This window comes from Pelophylax lessonae (genome assembly GCF_965119305.1).
Source record: "Pelophylax lessonae genome assembly, chromosome: 4".
In the NCBI taxonomy this organism is placed as follows: Eukaryota; Metazoa; Chordata; class Amphibia; order Anura; family Ranidae; genus Pelophylax; species Pelophylax lessonae.
The window spans coordinates 120,794,012-120,820,664 of record NC_138771.1 but is presented as its reverse complement, the minus strand read 5'-3'; the positions used below and the strand labels follow the sequence as shown (position 1 = coordinate 120,820,664).

Genomic DNA, 26,653 nt, shown 5'->3' with positions numbered 1-26,653 from the left:
TTTTGTGATTCGGCACTGCGTGACTTTAACGGACAATTGCGCGGTCGTGCGACGCTGTACCTAAACGAATTTGACGTCCTTTTTTTCCCACAAACAGAGCTTTCTTTAGGTGGTATTTGATCACCTGTGCGATTTTTTGATCATGCGCTATAAACAAAAAAATAGCGTCAATTTTGCAAAAATAACAAGATTTTTCACATTTTTTTTATATGAAATTCCCCAAAAAAATGCAAAAATCTAAATTTTTTAACATTTTAGGCCAATTTTTTTTTTACCATATGTTTGGTAAAAAAAAATTGCAAAAAGCGTATTTTGATTGGTTTGCGCAAAAGTTATTGCGTTTACTAACAAAGGGAAAGGTTTTTGTCATTTTTGTTGTTTTTTTTTTAACGCGTAATTTTTTTGCAGGACTGCGACATGCGGTGGACAGATCGGACCCTTGACTGACATTTTTGACACTTTTGGGGCTACCAGTGACATTACTGCAGTAATCAGTGCTATACATATGCACTGTTACTACAAAAAAGACACTGGCAGTGAAGGGGTTAACTTTTTTTGAGAGGGAGGGGTTAAGTGTGTCCCTAGGGGTGTGTTTCTAACTGTGATTGGCTGTGGCTTGATGTGTAAGAACAGTGATCAACGGTCCTACATAGTAGAAACGTGTGATCACCATTCTTACACAGGGGAGAATGACAGGCGGCTTTGTTTACATTAGCCACCTGCCTTTCTCCCGATGTAACGGAGGATCGCGAGTGACCGGCGCTTTGCCTGTGAGGGGCTGACCGCCGCCGTAAATGGTCGTGCGGCGGTCGGCAAGCGGTTAATGCAGGCAACAGCATGTGGTGAAATTTTTGTTTTTTCAACATTTCTTCTTCATGTTCAAAAAGTATCACAAATGTTTTCCACTTTAAAAACGCATATAAACACAAACGTGCATTAACGCAGTTAACTGTGGTTATACGCGGTTACAAGCATTTGGTGTTTGAAATGCCGGTAAACTACAGCCCTGAACGCAATTTTCCTGCGTTCAAAAAAAAATGCCAGTAACCTCAACTGCCTCTAAACTACTATAAACTACTGAGTGTACTGTACATGTACACATAAGATTACATGGAGAAGAGTTCAGGGGCTGCTGAAAAAAACGCCCAACTGCTCCTAAACTTCAGTTTAGCAGTCATAGTGTCTATAAGGCCTCACATTCCCGATATATTCTGGGAATGTAACTGTCACATTGGTTGTGCTCTCAACCAAACTGTCAAACCATCCAATGGCCGGTTTCATAACTAATCACAAGTGCAGCACCATGGCAGTTGAAGATTAAGCAGAGGCCAAGATGGCAGCTTACTTGGCTGAAAACAATAGGTGGCTTTGCTTTCACTTTAACCACTTACTGCACCACAGCGGCCCTTAGGTGCAAAATCACGCACCTGTACATGGTTTTTTAGAAAGGCTCTAGGAGGCGCGCGCGTGCCACGCTACTGCTGTGATTGGATACAGCTGGAGCCAATCAGCAGGTCAGGCAGGTGCGATCGTTCAGGGAAATGAGAGAAAGGCGCTCTGCCTATGTAAACCAGACACACTGCCGTTCTGTCAGACAGGAAGAGAGAGGATTGTGTGTTCCTACCAATCAGGAACACAGATCTCTCTCTTCCTGCAGTCAGTCCACTCCCCCCACAGTTAGAAAGCACTCCCTAGGAGCATACTTAACCCTTTGATCGCCCCTGATGTTAACCCCTTCCCTGCCAGTGTCATTTATACAGTGACAGTGCATATTTTTAGCACTGATCACTGTATTGGTGTCACTGGTCCCCAAAAAGTGTCACTTAGTGTCAGATTTGTCCGTCACAATGTCGCAGTTCATCACCGCCATTACTTGGCTGAAAACAGTAGGAGGGTTTGCTTCCACTTTAACCACTTAAGGACTGCCCACGTACATTTACTGCAGCAGGGCGACCCTTAAATGCAAAATCACGTACCTGCATGTCATTTTTTAGAAAGGCTAGGGGGCGTGCGTGTCAGATTTGTCTCCTGCAATGTCGCAGTCCCGCTAAAAATAAGTGATCACCGCCATTACTAATAAAAACAATAAAAAAAATAGAAAGTCCATAATTTTAGCTCATAGTTTGTAAATGCTATAACTTTTGCGCAAACCGATCTATATAGGCTTTTGGGATTTTTTTTACAAAAAATGTGTAGCAGAATACAAACTGGCCTAAACTGATAAAGAAATTCGATTTTTTAAATTTTTTTATTGGATGTGTATTACAGCAGAAAGAAAGTCAAAATTGCTGTTTTTTTTTTTTTTTTGTTTATAGCGCAACAAATAAAAACTGCAGAGGTGATCAAATACCACCAAAAGAAAGCTCTATTTGTGGGGAAAAAAAGACATCAATTTTATTCGGGAACAACGTCGCACAACCGCGCATCTGTCAGTTAAAGCAACACAGTGCCGTATTGCAAAAAATGGCCTTGTCATTAAGGGGGTAAAACCTTCCGGAGTGGTTAAAGGGGTTGTAAAGTCAGAAGGTTTTTTTTATCTTAATGCACTCTATGCACTAAGATAAAAAGCCTTCTGTGTGCAGTAGCCCCCCTAATACTTACCTGAGCCCCCTTTCTATCCAGTGATGATCACAAGTGCCTCAGCCATCCAGGGCTCTCTTTCCTGATTGGCTGCGAGAAAGCAGCGGCGACATTGGCTCCCACTGCTGTCAACCAATTAGGAGAGAGAGGGGGTGAGGCCAAAGGGCAGCTCTGTGTCCGAATGGATACATGGAGCTGCAGCTCGGCTCAGGTGCCCTCATAGTAAGCTGCTTGCACTCAACAGGAGGGAGGGGCCAGGATTTCCTGCCAGGGATCCGAGAAGAGGAGGATCCAGGCTGCCCTGGGCAAAACCACTGCACAATGGAGGTAAGTATAACATGTTTGTTATTTTAATAGAAAAAAAAAAAAACAAAAAAAAAAACAAGAGTATAGTCTTGTTAAACATTCCATTCCAAAACCATGGATGCTCACATGGAGCCTCCCTCCTCCTTTGCAGCTATAACACTCCTCATTCTTCTGGGAAGACATATCTACAAGATTTTGGGAGTATCTGTTGGAATTTATGTCCATCCAGGCAATAGTGCATTTGTGAGGTCAGGTACTAATGTTGGATGAGAATACCTGGCTCCCAATTGTCATTCATGCCAAAGGTGTTTGGTGAAATTGAGGAGAGGGCATTGGGCAGGCCACTTGAGTTTCCCCACGCCCGATTTATCAAACCATTTTGTATCAGGTTTTGTGAATAGGGGTAAAGTCATTCTGGAACAGAAAAGGGAAATGCCTAAACTGTTGCCACAATGATCGTGCACAGTTATCTAGAAATAAATGACTCCCATAATGGTTATGGAGACCACTATCCCTATAATTAGCACAAAAACCGATATTAGGAATATCATAGCACCCAATAAAGGTCTACAAGATCACTTTAACCGCTTGCCGACCGCCCGCCGCAGTTGGGAGGAGCAAGGGGGCGATCGCACGCCGCCGGAGGCGCACTCCCGCCCACGCACATCGGGTGGGGAGTCAGTGCGTGTGACCGGCGGCTCCGATGGCTGCCGGCCACTAGCGATCTCCCACTGCAGTGACTGAAGGACAGACGGCTGATGTAAGCACAGCCGTCTGTCATTCTCACTAAAGTAATCACAGAGACTATGCGATCCTGCTGTGTAGGATCGCATGTCTCTGTGATTACATCACAAGCCACGCCCCTCCACAGTTAGAATCATGCCCCTAGGGACACACTTAAAGAGGAAGTAAACCCTCCTCTACAACTTGTACCTATAGGCAAGCCTATGATAAGGCTTACCTATAGGTACTGTAAATATCTCCTAAACATGTACCGTTTAGGAGATATTTACCTTACATGTTGCCAGTGACGTCACTGGCGCATGCGCTCTGAAGGAACGGCCGATCGTGCCGTTCCTTCAGAGCCCCGTGCCGTGACTGTCGGCTCCCGCGCGCGTGCGCGGGAGTGACGTCACCGCGGCTCCGGCCAATCAGATGGCCGGATGCCGCGATCCCGGAAGACGGGCGACTAGACATGTCGCCCGTCATAGAGGTGAGTGAGCGGCACGGCGGGGGCTCGTTCTGAGGTAAGTATTGCATAATGAGCTAATATGCGATGCATACTAGCTCATTATGTCTTTCTTTTGCAGGGTGTAAAAAAAAAAAAAATCAAATGAGTTTACAACCTCTTTAACCCCTTGATCACCAGTAAAGTTAACCCCTTCCCTGCCAGTGTCATTTTTACAGTAACAGTGCATATTTATAGCACTGATTACTGTAGTAATGTCACTGGTACTCCCAAAAGTGTCAAAAATGTCAGTCAGGGGTCCGATCTGTCCGCCGCAATGTCGCAGTCCTGCAAAAAAAATCACAGATTGCCGCGATTACTAGTTAAAAATAAAAACAATAAAAGTGACATAAATCTTTCCCATAGTTAGTAAACGCAATAACTTTTGCGCAAACCAATCAAAATATGCTTATTGCGATTTGTTTTACCAAAAATATGTAGCAGAAAACAAATTGGCCTAAAATGTTAAAAAAATTTAGATTTTTACATTTTTTTGAGAATTTCATATAAAAAATGTGAAAAATATTGTTATTTTTTCAAAATTGTCACTCTTTTTTTGTTTATAGTGCAAAAAAAAAAACAATCGCACAGGTGATCAAATACTACCAAAAGAAAGCTCTGTTTTTGGGAAAAAAATTACATCAATTTCGTTTGGCCTTATTATAGGCTTACCTGTAGGTAAAAGTTAAAAAGCGGAGTATACTACCGCTTTAATATTCTTCTATACAAATAGCATGTAAAATATACAAAAAAAGTATTTGTTCTCAATAGTCTAAGGAGAGATGGTATCATAACCAGTACTTTCCTTATCACATTAGTTATTCAGTATAAATATATATATATACAGTGTCTCACAAAAGTGAGTACACCCCTCACATTTTTGTAAATATTTTATTATATCTTTTCATGTGACAACACTGAAGAAATGACACTTTGCTACAATGTAAAGTAGTGAGTGTACAGCTTGTATAAATAACTCAACCCACAGCCATTAATGTCTAAACCACTGGCAACAAAAGTGAGTACACCCCTAAGTGATAATGTCCAAATTGGGCCCAAAGTGTCAAACAATTTTGTGTGGCCACCATTAGTTTCCAGCACTGCCTTAACCCTCTTGGGCATGGAGTTCACCAGAGCTTCACAGGTTGCCACTGGAGTCCTCTTCCACTCCTCCCTAACGACATCACGGAGCTGGTGGCTGCTGGAGACCTTGCGCTCCCCCACCTTCCATTTGAGAATGCACCACAGACGCTCAATAGGGTTTAGGTCTGGAGACTTGCTTGTCCAGTCCATCACCTTTACTCTCAGCTTCTTTAGCAAGGCAGTGGTCATCTTGGAGGTGTGTTTGGGGTCATTATCATGTTGGAATACTGCCCTATGGCCCAGTCTCCAATAGGAGGGGATCATGCTCTGCTTCAATATGTCACAGTACATGTTGGCATTCATGGTTCCCTCAATTAACTGTAGCTCCCCACTCATGCAGCCCCAGGCCATGACACTCCCACCACCATGCTTGACTGTAGGCAAGACACACTTGTCTTTGTACTCCTCACCTGGTTGCCGCCACACACGCTTGACACCATGTGAACCACATATGTTTGTCTTGGTTCCATCAGACTACAGGACATGGTTCCAGTAATCCATGTCCTTAGTCTGCTTGTCTTCAGCAAACTGTGGGCTTTCTTATGCATCATCTTAAGAAGATGTAGAAGAGGCTTCCTTCTGGGACAACAGCCATTCAGACCAATTTGATGCAGTGTGCGGCATATGGTCTAAGCACTGACAGGCTGCCCCCCCCTCCCCTTCAACCTCTGCAGCAATGCTGAAAGCACTCATACATCTATTTTTCAAAGGCAACCTCTGGATATTACGCTTAGCACATGCACTCAACTTTGTTGGTCGACCATGGCGAGGCCTGTTCTGAGTGGAATCTATCCTGTTAAACCACTGTATGGTCTTGGCCACCATGCTGCAGCTCAGTTTCAGGGTCTTGGCAATCTTCTTATAGCCTAGGCTATCTTTATGTAGAGCAACAATTCTTTTTTCAGATCCCCAGAAAGTTCTTTGCCATGAGTTGCCACGTTGAACTTCCAGTGACCAGTATGAGAGAGTGAGAGCGATAACACCAAATTTAACACACCTGCTCCCCATTCACACCTGAGACCTTGTAACACTAACGAGTCACATGACACCGGGGAGGGAAAATGGCTCATTGGGCCCAATTTGGACATTTTCACTTAGGGATGTACTCACTTTTGTTGCCCGCGGTTTAGACATTAATGGCTGTGTGTTGTTATCTTGAGGGGACAGCAAATTTACACTATACAAGCTGTACACTCACTACGTTATATTATAGAAAAGTGTAATTTTTTTCAGTGTTGTCACATGAAAAGATACAATAAAATATTTACAAAAATGTGAGGGGTGTACTCATTTTTGTGAGATACTATATATATATATATATATATATATATATATATATATATTTATATATAATATTAAACACACAGATCTATGTGTACTGTATGCCCTTCTCATTCCGATTATTCTGAAGCTTGATTATCATAGCTCATATAAATGGTTTGATGATTCTTGCTTCATTAAAACCAGGGGAACACTGGCCTTAGGAGAATTGATTCAATGCATTTCCAATTGTAACAATGATTTGTTGCAATCTCCCCCTCAGGGATTTATATAGACTCTATTACCGGTATGTGCTTTTGCTTCCTCAATGATTATCAGTGGAGCATCTCTTGGTGACACTTTCTTTTGTGTAATACTCTTCACCTTTGTGCATTTTTTGCCCTTCTCGATTCCTACTTCCACCACTATGTTAAGATTGACAGATGGAGGAAGAATGTGAGATTGTATCAGATAAATCACCATTTTATCTTTATTTAGATCCCATGGTTTATATCTATGAATATTTGTTTCAAGTCATTCCATCTGTACACTCAACCCTGGCAGAATACAGTCTGATTTCTAGAGAACTTGTTCTCCTTATTGAAGATAATTGTTGAACTTTCCCAAACATTTATTTAGTTATGTTTCTTTATGTGTCTTTATCTATAAAGAGTTTATATGAGATTAGAGGCACACCCTGCCTGACGGACCACCCCCGCCCCGGGGGCCGCCAACACCACTACCCCCCCCCCCCCCATGCGAAAACTATATTATCACAATAAATACATGAAAATCATTATTATTGAACACAAACTTTCTGTCATACATAAATTCAATCTTCAAGCCAAAATTCTCCCCAAACAAAAATCCACATATTCCACCAACTCCCAGTTCCAATCTCCCCTGCCAGCACAAAACTTTCCCCCACCCCTCCCAATCTCACCCCCAGCTCAAATCCAACTATAATCCCCCCTCCTAGCACACATCCCCTTTCTTCTCAAACGTTCTATGCTAGCACAAATCTTCTCCCCCAAATCCCCCCATTCCCTCCTATTAGCCCAAATTCCCCCACCCCCTCCTGGCACAAAATCCCCCCATCTCCCCTCCCAGCACAAATCTTCTTTCTTCAATCATCCTTCTAGGACAAATTCCCACAAATCTCTCCTCCGTCCCCTCTAAATTACCATTCCCAGCATATATACTTCCTCCCTACCCAAACCTCCCCCCCCAAGCACTAATTCCCCACCCCCTCCTAGCTCAAATATCCCCTCTCATGGTTCGACCCCAAACACTCCTTCTACCACATATCCCCCATCCCCCCCCCCAAGTCCTTCTTTCTAGAACATATTCCCCTCTCCCCAAATCCCTATTACATTTCCCAACACAGATAGCCCCCCACCTCCTCCCCCAACTTACACGGAGCAGCCACTAAAAGCCAGGAGTAGATGCACTGTGTTGTGCTCTCCCTCCTGTCAGAAGAGCATTCATCTGTACAACACATGAGTCAGGATCACTCTTACTGTAGATCGCACTGTAGGCACACACAACCCCCTATCTCCTCCAAAGGCTGCTCACCTCCTGGCAGCAGGAAATGTGGATAGGGGGCGGCCATCAAACTGTGTGTGTGCAGACTTGAATGCGATCTACAGTAAGAGCGATCCTGTCTCATGTGTTGTATAGATGAACGCTATTCTGACAGGAGGGAGAGCACAACACAGCGCACCTCTTCCTGGCTCTTTCCTCTCTGCTCCATCTTCCTGTCTCCTTGTCCCAGCTGTGAGTGCAGGCAGGGGCAGGGGAAGGAGCTCAGCTTTGGCCACCCAGGGGGGGCAGAACTGAAATCTGGGTGGGCACAACCCAACCCAGCACCCCCTAAATCTGGCCTGCTGTGTCTCTCACCCAGCAACTGAAAGCTGGAGAGGGGGAGAAACTGTCTTTCAGTTGCTGTGTGAGAGACGCAGAGAGCATTGTTCCTTTTCTGCTCCATGGATCCTCCTGCTGTCTGGGCCCCCTGTATGCCGGGCCCCCTACAGAAGGACCGGTGCCCCCCCCCCCCCCCCATCAGCAGACCTGGTTGTCTGACTGAATCCTCACTAGGAGATCCTGCAACCAAAAGGACCAATGCTAGAGAACTAGGTAAATTGCCCATAGTTCCTGAATTTTAATAGGAAGTAACTTCTCCCTCAGAGACCAGATTTTCTGCACTGAAAGGTGCTCCATTACTCCCCCACCCCCAATCTATCATCAGCATTTTCCAAGATAGGGGAGTAAAACATGTTCCTGCCTTCAATCACAATCCCTGATCCAGAGACTGTCCAGTGCTGGGAAGTAAAGACATTAGAGAGTCTAACAACTGTGTCCCCCTGTCCCATCCCTACAGAATATGTTGTATCAGAGGTAAGGAAAAAACTGCACAAAGGGAAGTGCCTTAAATGAGGCCACCATCTTTCCCAAAACCTTTGTACACTGCAAAAAACTGAAGACCTTGTGGGATGGGAGGGGTTATATCGGAGAGGACTTCCTGTCTTTTGCCAGTGTCCTGCTGGAGGTGCAAAACTCTAAGACTATGTAATAATAAGGCTGCTCTGTTTCTCATAATGTGCAATAAAGAAAACATTTTGGCATGGTATACATTTTAAGAATACAAACCAATAAGCCACCCCTCTGGTCACTGACAAATAATGATTTTATCCTTCATTTAGGAGCCACCTGCGTTTTAAGAAATAAGTTCTCAGTTACTGAATTTTGGAACGACTGCAGGAAATACAATGTAACTGCATTTCTGTACATTGGGGAAATTGTTCGATATCTGTGTAATATGCCAAAGGTATGGTATGTATTTGCTTTAATAGCAATATTAGCATAGCATTATTTTAATATTTGTTAACTAGATGTGATCTTTGAAACTGCATTAAAATCATCCCCATTAAAGGGACCACAATCCAAATAACATGAAAACATACCTGCCTTTCAGGAATTGTAATATGTATCTGTGTGTGTGTGTGTGTGTATCTATATGTAAATGGGGCTATCCAATACCTTATAACAAAAGCAAGAGGGGGTGCACCAGCCTGGTGCGTTATCCAAAGCTTTTGTTATACTTGTTTCTATATATAATGTACTTCATGATAAACATAACTATGTTACTAATTACAACACATTTATGTCCTAGAAGTGAATAATACCCGCTATCACACCTCTGAAGAAGGACTTCAATAAAATAGTCCGAAACATGTCAGGTGTTTCTGCATAGTTTATGGCAGGTATTCAGATGGTTCACTACGGATGGCCATGTCTATGCCGTATTTCCATTATGTAAAGGGTATTCTTGTTTTACTTACATTCATTGTTCAAGAATTGCTCTCCATGTAAGTTTTGTATATTTGTGTACGCTTTTGCTATTTATTGTTTTAACAAATAAACTTTAATATTTTATATATTCACATCTGTCTTTAACCAGTTGCCGATTGCCCACTGCAGATATACTGCAGCAGGGCGGCTCAGCTGTGCAAAATCACGTAGATCTAGATCTACTGTTTAGACACAGTGGGAGGCGGGTCGCGGGAGGAGCGGCGGCGATTGCCGCTGGCCTCCTGCGATCATCAGAGAAACTGACAGAAGACCCACCTTCTTATGTAAACAAAGCTGGCGAGTCTTCTGTCACTCAGGCAGGGAGAGATCGTGAGTTTCAGCTAAGCTGAAACTCTGATCTCTCTGTGCCTGTCACAGAAAACAGTGAGTAAGCACCAACAGGCATACATTAACCCCTTTGATCACCCCCAGCTTGCCAGTGTCATTTATACAGTAACAGTGCATGTTATTTACTACTGATTACTGTATTAATGTCACTGTCAAAAATGTCAGTTAGGGGGTCCGATCAGTCCGCCGCAATGTCACAGTCCCGCTAAAAATCGCTGATCACCGCCATTACTAATAAAAACAAAACAAAAGGTCCAAAAATCTATCCCGTAGTTTGGAAAAGCTATAACTTTTGCGCAAACCAATTAAAATACACTTTTTGGAATTTCTTTTTACCAAAAATATGTAGCAGAATACAAATTGGCCTAAACTGATAAAAAAAAATTGATTTTTAATTTTTTTTTATTGGGAATGTTTTATAGCAGAAAGTAAAACAATATGGCGTTTTTATCAAAATTGTCGCACTTTTTTGTTTATAGCGCAAAATCTAAAAACCGCAGAGGTGATCAAATACCACCAAAAGAAAGCTCTATTTATGGGGAAAAAACAACATCAATTGTATCTGGGTACAGAGTCGCACGACCGCTCCATTTTTTGTTAAAGTAACAGTGCAGAATTGCAAAAAATGGCCTGGTCATTAAGGTGGTAAAACCTTCCGGAGCTGAAGTGGTTAAAGTCCACGGTGTTTTTTTGGTGCAGCTATTGCACACAACTTTTGGTTTTCTCTAATTCAATGGACAAGACAGACGTTTTCTCTCATTAACATTACCAACCTGCCTCATATTATATAAAATGATATCCAAAGCTTTGATTATTTATGCAATAAAAGCAAGCAATTGTACTCACGAATGCCAAAGTGTAAAAATCACATCACATCTACCAATAAAGATTCCAAAGCATGTAAATAGATGTACCCCAAAACTTTGATAAAGAACTTTTGTCATCAAAAAGGCATATTGCAGACACATGAGCGTCTGCAATATGCCTTTTTAATGACATCTAAGCCTTTCTGGGGTACATCTAGCTTTGGAATCTCTCTGGGTAGATGTGGTGTGATTTTTATTCTTTGGTGTTTGTGAGTATAATTGCTTACTTTTATTCTATAGATAAATAATGCTTTGAAAAACGCACTGGGCTGGTGCACCCTATCTTGCTTTTGTTATACAGCACTTCAGATTACCCTGATCTCAAGAGGCTGCAAGGCATAGTGGACTTTTGAGGACTGGTGAATCTCTAGAGTGTTTTAATAGCAGATGTAGAACACAACCTTCATTCATCAAATGTCTCACACCTGATCACAGAAGAATTTTTTGTTTTCATCAATTCAGTACCTTACTTGTATTAGTATTCTACTTAATATGATTTATAACCTTTTTCATTTTATAGAAAGCCAATGACAAAGACCACAGTGTGCAGTTTTGCATTGGGAATGGTGCCAGAGGTGATGTCTGGAGAGAATTCACAAATCGTTTTGGTAATATTACACTCTATGAGTTCTATGGCGCAACAGAAGGGAATGCTTTCTTTTTTAACTACAGCAATAAGCAAGGTGCGATTGGAAGATACAACATTTTTCTAAAGGTAAGGCATTAAAATTAGTATACCAATACATTATTGGTGATTATTAGTTATTGAAATTATCTCCAAGTTTAAATCCACCCCCTTCACAATCAGTTCCTATGGAAAGTAGATTGATGGGAGTTTTAATGTAGAATTGTTGCGGAGCGACTGTAGAGGGAAGTGTCAAATTACGGTGTAATCACCCTTAATACCTAAAGCTATTCATTATCAGTGGCGGCCCATCCATTAGGGGTGCAGGGAAGCCGCCCCCCCATCCATGCGTCTGGCCATCTAATCTACATGCTGGGAGCCAGACGCATGGATTCCAATGGGGGATTTTTTTTTTTTTTTAAGCACATGATTAGAGCCGGAGGCTCTAATAGGCTTCAAAAAAGGGTGGGCCCGAGGCTCCCTGAGCCCACCCAGTTGTGTGACAATAGCGAATGAATATTCGCTATGGTCACGCGGATTCTCCTCCTGGCCAATCAGGAAGTGGATCCTGAGACCCATTTCCCGATTGGCCCAAAAGGAGAAGCCATCCTATTGGCGAAGGAGGAGGAGGGAGGAGAAGCAGGGAAAGCCCGACCAACGAAGAGGGACATGAAGGAGACTGAGGGGGAAGCCACCATCTCCACATGTTAGTCCAAGGGCAGCACAGGGTGAGTAAGCCAATGACCTGGGGGGGGTGGTGGATTGTACGGTGTGCGGTGCGGGCTGGTGCTGGTGTAGTCTGTGGTCAGGTCTGTCTGCCGCCCCCCTGACCCATGGAGCACCAGCTGCCACTGTTCAATATCATCATCTATCATTCTTTCTATTCTGCTTTCTAAAGGCATGTTGGCTTTCAGTGCAGAGAATAATTTGGTAAATAATGGGTTGGGCACTGCTTGTTAGTATATACCCCTTTAAATGAGCTTCAAAATAAATGTGTTATGAAACTTGATAGTTGCCAGTATAAAAATAATCAATAGATATGTAAACAATCCTTTTATGAGGCTGCATTCACACTTGAGCGTAGCGTTTTACCGTGTTTTTTTACCGCGATTTTACCGCGATTTTCAGGCGTTTTTGGAGGCAGGCATTGACATCTATCAAAAACGCTGGTAATCAGCCCAAAAAGAAGCTCATGTACTTTTTCAGCTACAGGCATTTTGAAAAACGCTCAGATGTGAACAGGGGCCATTTAAATGAATGGGGTTCTACTTGTTGGGCGTTTTGGAACGTTTTTTTTTTAGCGTTTTTGGAGCTGAAAAACACTCAAAAACGCCCAGGTGTGAATGGAGCCTAAATGTGTGGTATGATTTGCAAGCAAACAAAACAGGAGGCGCAAACGCCTAATGTATTACCTTTGGACGCCTTTACAAAATTTTATTAAAAAGCCAAAAACCTTCTCACAAAACATGAAGAATAAAATCCCATATCACATATCGACTCCTAAGTGGAGTAGGACACATCCTTGTGCTTGTACTCCTATGTGGAGGAGGACGTCCCTGTGCTTGGACTTCTAACGTATTTCGGGAAACAAGCTCCTTAACTTAGAGCTCTGAGTATGGCCAAAGCATTTTTGGCTATACATCACCTGTGGATCACAGGAATGCACTTCGTTCTGCACTCCTGTGACCCATTTTCAGCCAACAGTGGGCTAAAGCCTACTGTCGGCTGATATTACTCAGCCGGTCCAGGCTCTGGAAAGATCCCGACCATATGGTCAGGATCCACCCAGATGCCTGGACCGACACCTGGTTCAGTCTCTGCTGAGAGCCTGAGCCAGCCCCTCCTTCCCCCCTCCACAGCTTTACACAGGGGAGATCAGAGAGCCACTGACTGACAGTCACAGCTCTCTGCTCAGAGCGGAGGTGAAAACTGGTTGACCAGCGGTGTTTGATCGTTTAGTTCTCACTACAGAGCTGGCAGGGGACATAAGCGGTATCGATCCACTTAGGTGAGTATAATTGTTTGCTATTTTTTTAATCCCAAAATTATTTTTCAATCCATATAAATGTAAAAAACATAAGTACCAATAAATATTTTGAATTGAATGCAAAGCCCACAGCTGTTTATAAGTATCTGATGTTGTCTTTATATCCCCTTCCCCCATAACTGAACAGTCGGTGGGCGTCTGCCCCCATAAACAATAAATATTCTAGCAACTGTCAGCTCATGCCTACAAGTAGCATAAAACTGCCCATTTACAACCATTTGCAGATATAACAATTGGCATGTTTCCTGTAGGTTACAAGAAAATTAAATTTGGCAAAATTCCACCTAAATAATTTTGATTATCAGTAGTGCCTTTTCATTTGTAATCTTTCAGCTTCTTCAGCCTTCTGAGGTTATCAAATATGATTTGGAAAGAAATGAGCCTGTATTGGATCGCAAAGGACGCTGCATCAAGGCAGCAAGAGGTGACATTTTTCTTGTATCTATAAATGTGGTTCCAATGCATATAAGAGAATATTTGCCCATTATGGTCAGGCGTGGATTTTATGTCTGTAGACCCATGAATATCTCTCAACCAATGGAAACCCTGGCAGGCATAGAATAAAGTTCTAGTATGTTTGTATCTTCTTGTTGTGATAATACAAAACATGTATGATCCAGTAAGTCCCCAAAAAATTCAGATGATCATTATCATAGAGATGTATACGTCAAGGTGCCATTGACATTTTATATATATATATATATATATACTGTAAATACTGTGTGTGTATTTATAAAAATATATATATATATATATATATATATATATATATATATATATATACACGGTATCTCACAAAAGTGAGTACACACCTCACATTTTTGTAAATATTTTATTATATCTTTTCATATGACAACACTGAAGAAATGACACTTTGCTACAATGTAAAGTAGTGAGTGTACAGCTTGTGTAGCAGTGTAAATTTGCTGTCCCCTCCAAATAACTCAACACACAGTCATTAGGGGTGAGTACACCCCTAAGTTAAAATGTCCAAAATGGGCCCAAAGTGTCAATATTTTGTGTGGCCACCATTATTTTCCAGCTCTGCCTTAACCCTCTTGGGCATGGAGTTCACCAGAGCTTCACAGGTTGTTACTGGAGTCCTCTTCCACTCCTCCATGACAACATCATGGAGCTGGTGGATGTTAGAGACCTTGCGCTCCTCCACCTTCCGTTTGAGGATGCCCCACAGGTGCACAATAGGGTTTAGGTCTGGAGACATGCTTGGCCAGTCCATCACCTTTACCCTCAGCTTCTTAAGCAAGGCAGTGGTCGTTTTGGAGGGGTGTTTGGGGGTCGTTATCATGTTGGAATACTGCCTTGCGACCCAGTCTCCGAAGGGAGGGGATCATGCTCTGCTTCAGTATGTTACAGTACATGTTGGCATTCAATGAACTGTAGCTCCCCAGTGCAGGCAGCACTCATGCAGCCCCAGACCATGATACTCCGTCCACCATGTTTGACTGTAGTCAAGACACACTTGTCTTTGTACTCCTCACCTGGTTGCCTCCACACGCTTGACACCTGTCACCATCTGAACCAAATACGTTTATCTTTGTCTCATCAGACCACAGGACATGGTTCCAGTAATCCATGTCCTTAGTCTGCTTGTCTTCAGCTTGTCTTCAGCAAACTGTTTGCGGGCTTTCTTGTGAATCATCTTTAGAAGAGACAACAGCCATGCAGACCAATTTGATGCAGTGTGCGGCGTATGATCTGAGCACTGACAGGCTGACCCCCTTACCCATTCAACCTCTGCAGCAATGCTGGCAGCACTCATACGTCTATTTCCCAAAGACAACCTCTGGATATGATGCTGAGCACGTGCACTCAACTTCTTTGGTCGACCATGGCGAGGCCTGTTCTGACTGGAACCTGTCCTGTTAAACCGTTGTATGGTCTTGGCCACCATGCTGCAGCTCAATTACAGGGTCTTGGCAATCTTCTTATAGCCTAGGCTATCTTTATGTAGAGCAACAATTCTTTTTTTTCAGATCCTCAGAGAGTTCTTTGCCATGAGGTGGCATGTTGAACTTCCAGTGACCAGTATGAGAGATTGAGAGTGATAACACCAAATTGAACACAACAGCTCCCCATTCACACTTGAGACCTTGTAACACTAATGAGTAACATGACATCGGGGAGGGAAAATGCCTAATTGGGCCGAATTTGGACATTTTCACTTAGGGGTGTACTTAATTTTGTTGCCAGTGGTTTAGACATTAATGGCTGTGTTGAGTTATCTTGAAGGGACAGCAAATTGACACTGTTATACAAGCTGTACACTCACTACTTTACATTGTAGCAAAGTGTCATTTCTTCAGTATTGTCACATGAAAAGGTATAATAAAATATTTACAAAAATGTGAGGGGTGTACTCACTTTTGTGAGATACTGTATATATATATATATATATATATATATATATATATATATATATATATATATATACACACACTATATTACCAAAAGTATTGGGACTCCTGCCTTTACACACACAGGAACTTTAATGCCATCCCAGTCTTAGTCTGTAGGGTTTAATATTGAGCGGCTCCTGGGGGGTCGTCAGTCCGGGAATATCCCCTGAGTTATCACAGCAGCTGCTACTGGCAATGGCCGGGTAAAGTGTTCAAGAAATTGTCATGTTCTAAGAAACTGTTATGTCTTGCTGTGTGAATTGTGGGACCACAATCGAAGAGAAACAGTGTTGTGCCATGGAAGGGAATTTCTGCTCTACAGTTGCCAGTGCAAGAGCATTTCTAGAGTGTGGCGATGAAAGATTAACTCGGGGCGCGAGAGCCGGAGCGCCAGGGGTTGCATCAGTATATGTACCACAGTGGAAAATGTCTGCTACACAGTCGCTAGTAACAGGACATTCATAGTAACAGTTAAGTCAGCACACTGGAGGAGGCTCGAGTGCGGCTGAGGCTCGTGCAGACAAGCTGCTGTTCGTGTGTTTGCTGTGTTAGATACTGTCTGCGTTACAGCAAAGTGCATTAATACTGAACAGCGTTCGAGTGACAGCAATGAAGGGGTTAACGTGCAGCGTGGGAAAGAGTGCACTGGAAAGGTCTGCCAAACAGTAAGATTTACCGCCAAAGAGTCAGCAAGTCTGGGGACATGGGCGGAGTCGCCGCCCACGGTTGGCCAGTTCAATGAGTGGGAAGGACTTGTGATGTCACTTCCCCCTTGAGTGTAGCTGAGAGAGAGAGACACGTGTTAGGAGCAGCAAGATGGTGGACACCAGAGTGCCGGGCTGATACACGAGGTGGTGGAGAGCTGGGAAAGCGGACTGACCTGCAGAGCCGAACACTGACTGATACCAGAGTGTGGTTAGCACCCCGCAGAAGTCTGGTGCTCTTCAGCAGGGAGGATACGGAGCACATCGGTCTGGTATGTGACAGATGCCAACGTGTGACTGTGAAGCTGCGCACCTGGTGTCAGTGCAGTCATTGCAGGGAGATGCTGCTGAAGTTAGAGTCAAGTAGTTGTCAGCCTAGGATCCTGTATGTGACTTGAGAGACAGGATTCAATATTGAGATGCTAAAGCCTACTGTCGCTACCGATCCTGGGAAAGGCAGACATGAACTGAGGGTGCCGCTGGGGCCAGACCAATATTCTACATCCACACCACCATCTGCCAAACCAGGGAGACTCGCATCTCAGAACACCCAGCTGGTCAGGGCTGGGCATAAGCAGCAACATTCATCGTCTGTAGTCGCAGTAAGTCATTGTCCAGCTCTTAAAGGAGCAAAGGGGACCCAGTGGATCCATAGGCTGGAGTCTACTAGTTCCTTTAGGTGAGGAGGGGCCAGGGATCATTGATGTGGGGTTGCCAAGTTTTAAATGCCGCTTTGGGTTCAAAGAGGATGAGATCGCAGAGTGGGGGTCAGAGGTCGGATTCGGCAAAGAGTGGAACTGTGAGGCTGAAGAGATAGAGGATTCTCCATTCTCTGACCTGCACAATGAGGATGGTGAGCAAGAGGCCATCCTATACAGAGCGCAAAGAAATTGGGATTCTGTGAAGCATATGCTAATAGAGCTCTTGATTTATCCCCTCCCAACACTTATGCTCTATTAGAACCAGGAGAAGACTGATCTCCTGGTTCTCCCAGTTCTCCTCCTACCTAACACAGCACTCCTTCAGTGTTACCTATAACTCAGTCTCCTCCTCTCCACTTCCTCTTTCTGTAGGGGTCCCTTAAGGTTCTGTCCTCGGACCCCTCCTTTTTTCCATTTACACCTCCTCCCTTGGTCACTTGATAAACTCCCATGGCTTCCAGTACCATCTCTATGCTGATGACACACAAATCGATAACTTAATAACTGACATATCAGCATGGATGTCACACCACTTCCTCAAACTAAATTTTTCTAAAACTGAGCTCATAATATTTCCTCCTGCCCATACCCCCTCACTGACTTCTCCATCAAGATCAATAATACAACCATGAGTCCCTTCGCTCATGCCTAGGTGTAATCCTGGACTCTGACCTGTCCTTTTCAGCCCCAAATCCATTCGCTGTCCAAATCTTGCAGACTTCACCTCCATTCACCTCTAAACTTTCAGCTCATACAAGGAGAAGACTGATCTCCTGGTTCTCCCAGTTCTCCTCCTACCTAACACAGCACTCCTTCAGTGTTACCTATAACTCAGTCTCCTCCTCTCCACTTCCTCTTTCTGTAGGGGTCCCTTAAGGTTCTGTCCTCGGACCCCTCCTTTTCTCCATTTACACCTCCTCCCTTGGTCACTTGATAAACTCCCATGGCTTCCAGTACCATCTCTATGCTGATGACACACAAATCGATAACTTAATAACTGACATATCAGCATGGATGTCACACCACTTCCTCAAACTAAATTTTTCTAAAACTGAGCTCATAATATTTCCTCCTGCCCATACCCCCTCACTGACTTCTCCATCAAGATCAATAATACAACCATGAGTCCCTTCGCTCATGCCTAGGTGTAATCCTGGACTCTGACCTGTCCTTTTCAGCCCCAAATCCATTCGCTGTCCAAATCTTGCAGACTTCACCTCCATAACATCTCAAAAGAATGCCCCTTATTAACCTTTGAAACCACTAAGCAACTTATTCACTCACTTGTTACGTATCTCTTGTGTAGTGGAACGAAATTTATTGGATATTTCAAACTTTGTTAACAAATAAAAAACTGAAAAATTGGGCGTGCAAAATTATTCAGCCCCTTTACTTTCAGTGCAGCAAACTCTATCCAGAAGTTCAGTGAGGATCTTTGAATGATCCAATGTTGACCTAAATGACTAATGATGATAAATAGAATCCACCTGTGTGTAATCAAGTCTCCGTATAAATGCACCTGCACTGTGATAGTCTCAGAGGTCCGTTTAAAGCGCAGAGAGCATCATGAAGAACAAGGAACACACCAGGCAGGTCTGAGATACTGTTGTGGAGAAGTTTAAAGCCGGATTTGGATACAAAAAGATTTCCCAAGCTTTAAACATCCCAAGGAGCACTGTGCAAGCGATAATATTGAAATGGAAGGAGTATCAGACCACTGCAAATCTACGAAGACCTGGCCGTCCCTCTAAACTTTCAGCTCATACAAGGAGAAGACTGATCAGAGATGCAGCCAAGAGGCCCATGATCACTCTGGATGAACTGCAGAGATCTACAGCTGAGGTGGGAGACTCTGTCCATAGGACAACAATCATTCGTATACTGCACAAATCTGGCCTTTATGGAAGAGTGGCAAGAAGAAAGCAATTTCTTAAAGATATCCATAAAAAGTGTTGTTTAAAGTTTGCCACAAGCCACCTGGGAGACACACCTAACATGTGGAAGAAGGTGCTCTGGTCAGATGAAACCAAAATCAAACTTTTTGGCAACAATGCAAAACGTTATGTTTGGTGTAAAAGCAACACAGCTCATAACCCTGAATACACCATCCCCACTGTCAAACATGGTGGTGGCAGCATCATGGTTTGGACCTGCTTTTCTTCAGCAGGGACAGGGAAGATGGTTAAAATTGATGGGAAGATGGATGGAGCCAAATACAGGACCATTCTGGAAGAAAACCTAATGGAGTCTGCAAAAGACCTGAGACTGGGACGGAGATTTGTCTTCCAACAAGACAATGATCGAAAACATAAAGCAAAATCTACAATTGAATGGTTCACAAATAAACATATCCAGATGTTAGAATGGCCAAGTCAAAGTCCAGACCTGAATCCAATCGAGAATCTGTGGAAAGAGCTGAAAACTGCTGTTCACAAATGCTCTCCATCCAACCTCACTGAGTATGTGCATTTGTGTCTAATTTTCAAAATTCTGGTGGTATCCATATATTTTTACCTAACTGTACTTTACTCATAGTGTTCTCTAATGTCCCCCATCTTTTTTTCACTTTTTTTCCTTTTTTTTTTACTTCATTCCAGTACTTGTGAAAGCACTGCAGCATAGTAATATTTTTTTAAAGTCTGGTACTGATAGCCCGCCTTGCAATTTATCTTTAATTAGGACTGAGTGCTGTATTCTTGGTTTCTTCTTTTGCCATATGAACCTTGTTATTATTGTTTTAAATGTCTTAAAATATGTCTGCAGTAGGGGAATTGGCAGCATTTGCAACTTAAACACAATCTTTGGTAGTATCACCATCTTTAGAATATTTATTCGTCCCATCCATGACAGGGCCCGTGTTGCTATTTATTTAAATTTCTGTTTTTATTTAATTTAGTAATGGGATATAATTAGCTTGGTATAGTTTCCCTATAGATGGTGTTATTTTTATTACTAGATATTTTAATTCTGTTTTCTTCCATATAAAGGGAAACTCTCGTTGTAGGGCCTGTTCCTCCTGTTTACTCACATTTATATTCAGGATCTGTGATTTTGAGGTAGTAATTTTTTTAAGTTAGAAAGTTCTCCATAATATTTCAGTATTTTCATTAAATTCAGTAGCGTTATCCTGGGATTGGAGATGTAGATCAAAATATAATCTGCATACGTTGCTACCTTATGCTCCACATCTCCAATCTTTATTCCCCCCACATCTGGGCTATTCTGTATAGTCACCAGGAGAGGTTCTAACGACAACACGAACAGCATCAGCGAGAGGGGACATCCTTGCCTCGTTCCATTATACATTTTGAACAGCTCAGATAAAGTCCCATTCATTTTTACTATTGCTGTGGGGTGTCTATATAACGTTTTAATCCAATACATCATCCTTGGGCCTATTCCCATTACCTCTAATGTATTCATCATAAAATCCCAGTCTATCCTGTCAAAAGCTTTTTCGGCTTTTTCAGTTTTTTCGGTATTGACAGTATTAATCCTGGGGACCTTCTCCTACTCATTTGCTGTAAAAGGAGTAATGTTCTTACTTCATTATCTTTTCCTTCTCTTCCTGAGATGAACACCACTTGGTCTCTGTGTACCCATTCTGGCATCAGCCCTTTCATCCTTGTGGCTTATACTTTTGCAAATGATTTTGTATCTGCATTTAGAAGAGAAATCGGTCTATAGCTTGAACATAATGTTACATCTTTCTCTTCCTTTGGTATGACTGAATGGAAGACAGTAGTGCTTCCCTCCTCATCTGATAACATGTCCCTAATCTGTTCATGTATGTGCATAATTTTGGTATCAAGAGATTTTTAAACTTTTTGTAGTAAGTAATCGTAAATCCGTCTGGGCCCGGACTCTTTCCCGATGAAGTATTTTGTTAAAGCTCTGCTAATCTCCTCCTTGGATATGGGTACCTCTAGGGCTGCTAATTTTTCCTTGAGTACCTTGGGTAACCTAGCTTCTTTCAGATATTCTTTTATTTTTTGTGATCCTTTTGATTCAATCCCTTGTTTCCCCTCTCGTTTTACCGCATATAGTTTCCCATAGTATTTTTGGAATTCTCTCGCAATTTCGGGAGTAGAATACACCAACTCCCCGATGCTGTTTTGAACTTTCCCTATGAAATTTACTGATTCCTTTTTTTTTTAAGATCTTTGCTAGATATTTTCCTGATTTGTTTCCCTACTGATATCTTTCTTAAGCAACTCTGTTAAAGGCCCGTCTGGCTTCCTGCTCCAGTAAATATTTTAGTTCATCCCTTTTTATAATAAGTGTATGGTGGATTTCTGGGTTTACTTTTTTCTTATGCTGTTGCTTTAACTCATACATATCTTTTATCAGTATTTCCATATTTTTTGTTCTTTTCTTTTTCCTTTGAGTGCCGGTTCACACTTATGCCCTTGCGCTTGCAATGCGAATTTGCAGTGCGAGTTTACCTTGTGTTTTTCAATAGTACCAGCGCGATTGTAATGAAAATGTTATTGCGTTGATTATGTTAATTAAGCTCAGGAGGGGTGGAGCTGAGGAGAAAATCAAACAAAAAATAAGAATTCGCACATAAGAATTCGCACATATCTGAACTGATAATGCGAGTCCAGACCGATTTACATTGATGTCTATGGAGACTAAATTCGGAACGCAACGCTGTAAACTCGCACAAGACCCTTTTTATAATCGCTTCACATTCGCATCTGGATCGCAACGCACAGATGTAAACGACTGTCACGAATTCAATGTATTTTGTAAATGCATGCGATTGGAGACTATTTAGAACGCATCGTATTCGCAGTACAAGCGCATAAGTGTGAACCGGCACTGAGCCGCTTTAGATATTAAAATATACATAATATATGCCTTATGTGCCTCCCAAATCGTGGCCTTTGTTATCTCTTCAGTATAATTTAATTCAAAGTATTGTTTTTTTTTCTATTTTCTCTCCCACCTCCTTATCTTGTAGTAATTCCTAATTTATTCTTTACCCCCCTGGTATTCTCATCTTCATTATTACTGGTGCTTGGTCTGACCATGTTGTTATTGATAGATTTGTTTTGATCACTGACTCTATTAATCTATATTCAATCATCATATAGTTGATTCTTGAGTACGTCCCATGTACAGTGAAGTAATTTGTATAATTCCTGCGTTTTCGGATGTTGTACTCGCCATATCATTTGACATTGATATAGCTTCTTCTTTATCATCTTCAACTGAGAATTCCTAATCCCCTGTACATGGGACATACTATCTATTACTGGATCCATACAGAAATTGTGATCTCCTGCCATGATCAGATGTCCCTTTTTTAAACTCCATTAACTTCCCCAATACCTCTTTCAAATAACCTGTTGTATTTTTATTGGGACAATATAAATTCGCCAGTGTAAACTCCCTTTCGTACAGTCTTCCCTTCAGGAACAGAAATTTCCCATCCGGGTCGTCATCCTTTCCTCCAGAGAAAATCATACTCCTCTTGCTAGCCCAATGGCCACCCCTTTTCCTCTTTTTGTTGTAGAATCTGCATAATACCACGTGGGATGATCTTTTGAATATAACCTTACATTTCATACATGTGATATATGTGTCTTTTGGAGAAATACTATCTCGGCAGCATTATATTTAACCTCTCTTAATATTTTGTGTCTCTTTTCTGGTGTATTTAACCCTTGGATGTTGTAAGTTAGAAAGTTTAATTCTGTCATCTATGGGTAAACTATGGTAATAAATATGCTCCTTTTCCTTAATGTATTCTGTTTTTTAAGCATATGTCTGGAGAGTTGGGGAGGGAGCAGGAGGAGAGAAGCAGAATCTCAATAAGACAACTCACTTAGTGTGCAAAGAAGATTTTCCCTCCCCCCCTCCCTTCCCTCCCTCTCCCCCTTCCTCCCCCTCCATCTCCATCCCCTCCCCTTTACACCCACCCTCTTCCCTCCTCTCACCCCCCCCCTCCCTTAACCTATCTTAAATTATAATCTCTAGGCTTTTGGTCCAAAAGAGGACTTTCAAGTCGACTCCAATTCCCTCCACCCTATACCTCCCTACCTGTCGACTCTTCCCCTTTGGACTCTGTCTCTGCCCACCAGCTGGGCCGTATACCCTTAATACTGTGGTGCAGAGCCAGAGCCTGCTAGGTCTCCAGGGATCCCATTCTTCTATATTTCTTTCTCCCTGCCTATGTCTCCACACTCCGCCCCCCCCCCGACACCATTATCCCGTATAATTAATTATTTTATTCTTCTTTACTATTTTCTTTTGGATGTTGGGTTCTTCTTAGGAATAAACTGCCACTGATCTTCTTCCAATTCTGTCTCTTTTTCCATTGTGTTTGTCCAACCTGGAATATCTATAATAGCTCATTTCAGTTTTTTACAAAAGTCTTGTGTTTCTTCTGGGAATTTTAATTTTGCTGTAATTCCATCTCCCGGACCCCCTAAGCGAGCAGGGAATCCCCAGGAGTACTGGATATTCTGCTGACGCATTTGTTCAAATAATGGCTTAAGGAGCCTCCTTCTTACTAAGGTCTCTTGTGCTAAATCTGCAAATATTTGAAGATTTGCTCCTTCATTCTTTTAATGGAGATGTTGAGGTGCTCAATTTTTACCATATCTGAGCTCTATTTTCATAATAGTACAACCCCACTATTACGTTTCTTGGGATTTCCCCTGCCATATTTTGGGGTTTCCTGATACTGTGTACTCGTTCAATCGTTAATATTTCTGTTGTTGCTCTACCTAGTAGGGGGTTAAACACTTTCTCTATTATTTCTTTTAAATTCTCCTCTTTCGTTGTCTCTGTCAAACCTCTAATCCTTAATTTTTTTCTTCGATTTCTATTTTCTTGATCCTCTATTTTACATAACATATTTCTTTGTTAAATTTGTAGCCTCCTCATATGTTCTTTAAGTACTTTTATTTCATGGGCATGGTTATCTAACCTTCCTTTAGTTTCTTCCACTCTTGTCAATATTTGACCTAGGTCGCCATGTAATGTTGCCATATCTGTTTTAAGGGATAACTCCAGTTTTGCAAACATTTCTGCCATTTCTGTCCTAGTGGGCAATTGGGCTTTTATTCTTTGTTCTTCCGCATTCCCTATTTCAGTCTCTCTTTCAATCTGTATTTCTTCTTTTGATTGATTGAAACTTTGCCCATTTTTAGTATTATCTATAGCCTGTTTGGCTCTGGTTCCAAAAACATTGTTTTTCAATGTTTAGATTTTCCACGTTCCCTTCCTGAGTCATGTATCTTTTATTTGTGCCCTGGCTTTCGCTTGTTTTTGGGGCCTTTCCTCCACCATATTTTGCAGTTTTGCTCCTCATTGTATTGTTCCTTTCTGTTTTGTTTGTTTGTTTCTTTTGTGTTTCCCTCTCTGTTTTCCTTTCCTCTAGGTGGTTCTACATGATTCTGGTTAACTCTAGTCAGGATAGTTATTTTCCCAAAATATGCATCAACAGAATATTTTCTGTTTCTTCCTTTAATATTCCTTCAACCCTTTGTTCACACACCCATCTGAATCATATCCGGTTCTCTCAGCCGGAGAGCCCCCTTCAACTATTAGTCTCTTACCCCTGTATATATGGCATGTAACAGTCATTCACAGTCATGGGGGGCAGCAAACCATCAAATTTACTGGTGCATTTAACCCCCTTATGTCAAGAATTTTAATGTAGTCGTGATGTTTTACTTTTTTTTTTTTTTTTCCTCTTCTATTCCCTGCTCCCCTCCTCACCTGCCCCTGCCCTAGTACCTCCCTCTAGGGCCACAGGCAATATATGGGTATACAACGGTTCCCTAAATATCCAGCACAGTATGAGCAACCGGTGCAATGTTGCCATGTCAGTTTTTAAAGAATTTTCTAATTTTGCAAACATGTCCGCCATTTCTAGTTTTGTAGCGATATGAGATTTTGATCTTTGCTCCTCCAAATCTCCAATTTCCTTATCACTTTTCATCTCTGGATTTGATCTCTACTGGCTGTGGACAATCGTCCTCACTTTTGACCTGTTCTGGTTGCTTTTATTCTCTCCTGCTGCAGTTTTTTTTTTCAAATATGTTTATTTATATATAGAAAATCAGAAACAATGGAAGAACATCAACAGAAAATTGCAAAAAATATTACAAAGAAAGTGCGTGTGCAACCAGGCATACAGAGCAGAGTATCACAAAATACATCACCCTTGTAGAACGGCCAACATGTAGAGTCAGTCAATGCAAGTATCATAGACATGCTCAAAAGTGCCTACACATACCCCATCAGCAACCCAGGTATTTCAGGTCACCATAGTACCTCCATTTCTGAGAGAAAAGACTATCAAAAAAATACCTCCAGTTGCCTCCGATTCCTTTGATTTTTGTTTATTTTGAAAAGCCCAAGACTGGGGCTTAGAACTAAAGGGGGAGAAAAGAGGTAAGAATAGACACTGAAAAGAAGACAAGAAAAGAGAGGAGACAAGGGGGAACATTGAGAGGGAGGGGTGGGGAAGAAAAAAAAAAAGGGGGGGAAGGGGGGGTGGATCATCCCTGCCAGTGCCCGAAAATCGGGGTATCGTGGATTCCACTCACAGGGCGCCATCCGAATGCTGTGGAAACATCAAGGCTTTACCCTGGTCAGAGAGGAGAAACATGTTCCAGAAACCTCATAGCTTCTGATACTTCTCCCGCTGACCTGTTGCAGTTTTTCCCCAGGTGCTTGTTTATCCCTGCCCCCTTCCTGTGGCATGTATTTTTTAATAGTTCCTGGGCTGGCACTGATTTTAGGGGACTTTGCTGCTCCACTTGCTTTAGCAGATTTTACTTTCATTTTATTGATCTTTCTTATCCTTTTGCTTTTATTCTAACCTAGTTCTTTTAAATATAGAGCACTATACCACCAATTCTCTTCTCCAGCCAACACACCTTCTGCTTTCACTTTATAACTTTTTTCCAATCTTCACCACACCAACAGTCCACGTTTGCCCCCGTATTTGAACAAAATGATTGTGATGTGATATATCTGCTTATATCTAACAGGTCAAACAGGCCAAGAGCTAGGTGATCCCTTCTCCCGCTTATTAAGTCCTCTGCCATAGAGAA

General features: G+C 42.2%; 1 protein-coding gene across 1 annotated transcript in view; it reads left to right on the top strand.

Annotated features, from left to right (window-relative positions):
• LOC309552296 (long-chain fatty acid transport protein 2-like) overlaps positions 1-26,653 on the top strand; it is a gene marked incomplete at its 5' end in the record, with an annotated part of 79,532 nt that overhangs the window by 26,541 nt on the left and 26,338 nt on the right. The window contains 3 exons of the mRNA XM_082253191.1: positions 9,220-9,344; positions 11,603-11,797; positions 14,088-14,178. Of these exons, the coding sequence (XP_082109317.1) occupies positions 9,220-9,344; positions 11,603-11,797; positions 14,088-14,178 (411 nt within the window). The remainder of the gene's footprint in view (positions 1-9,219; positions 9,345-11,602; positions 11,798-14,087; positions 14,179-26,653) is intronic.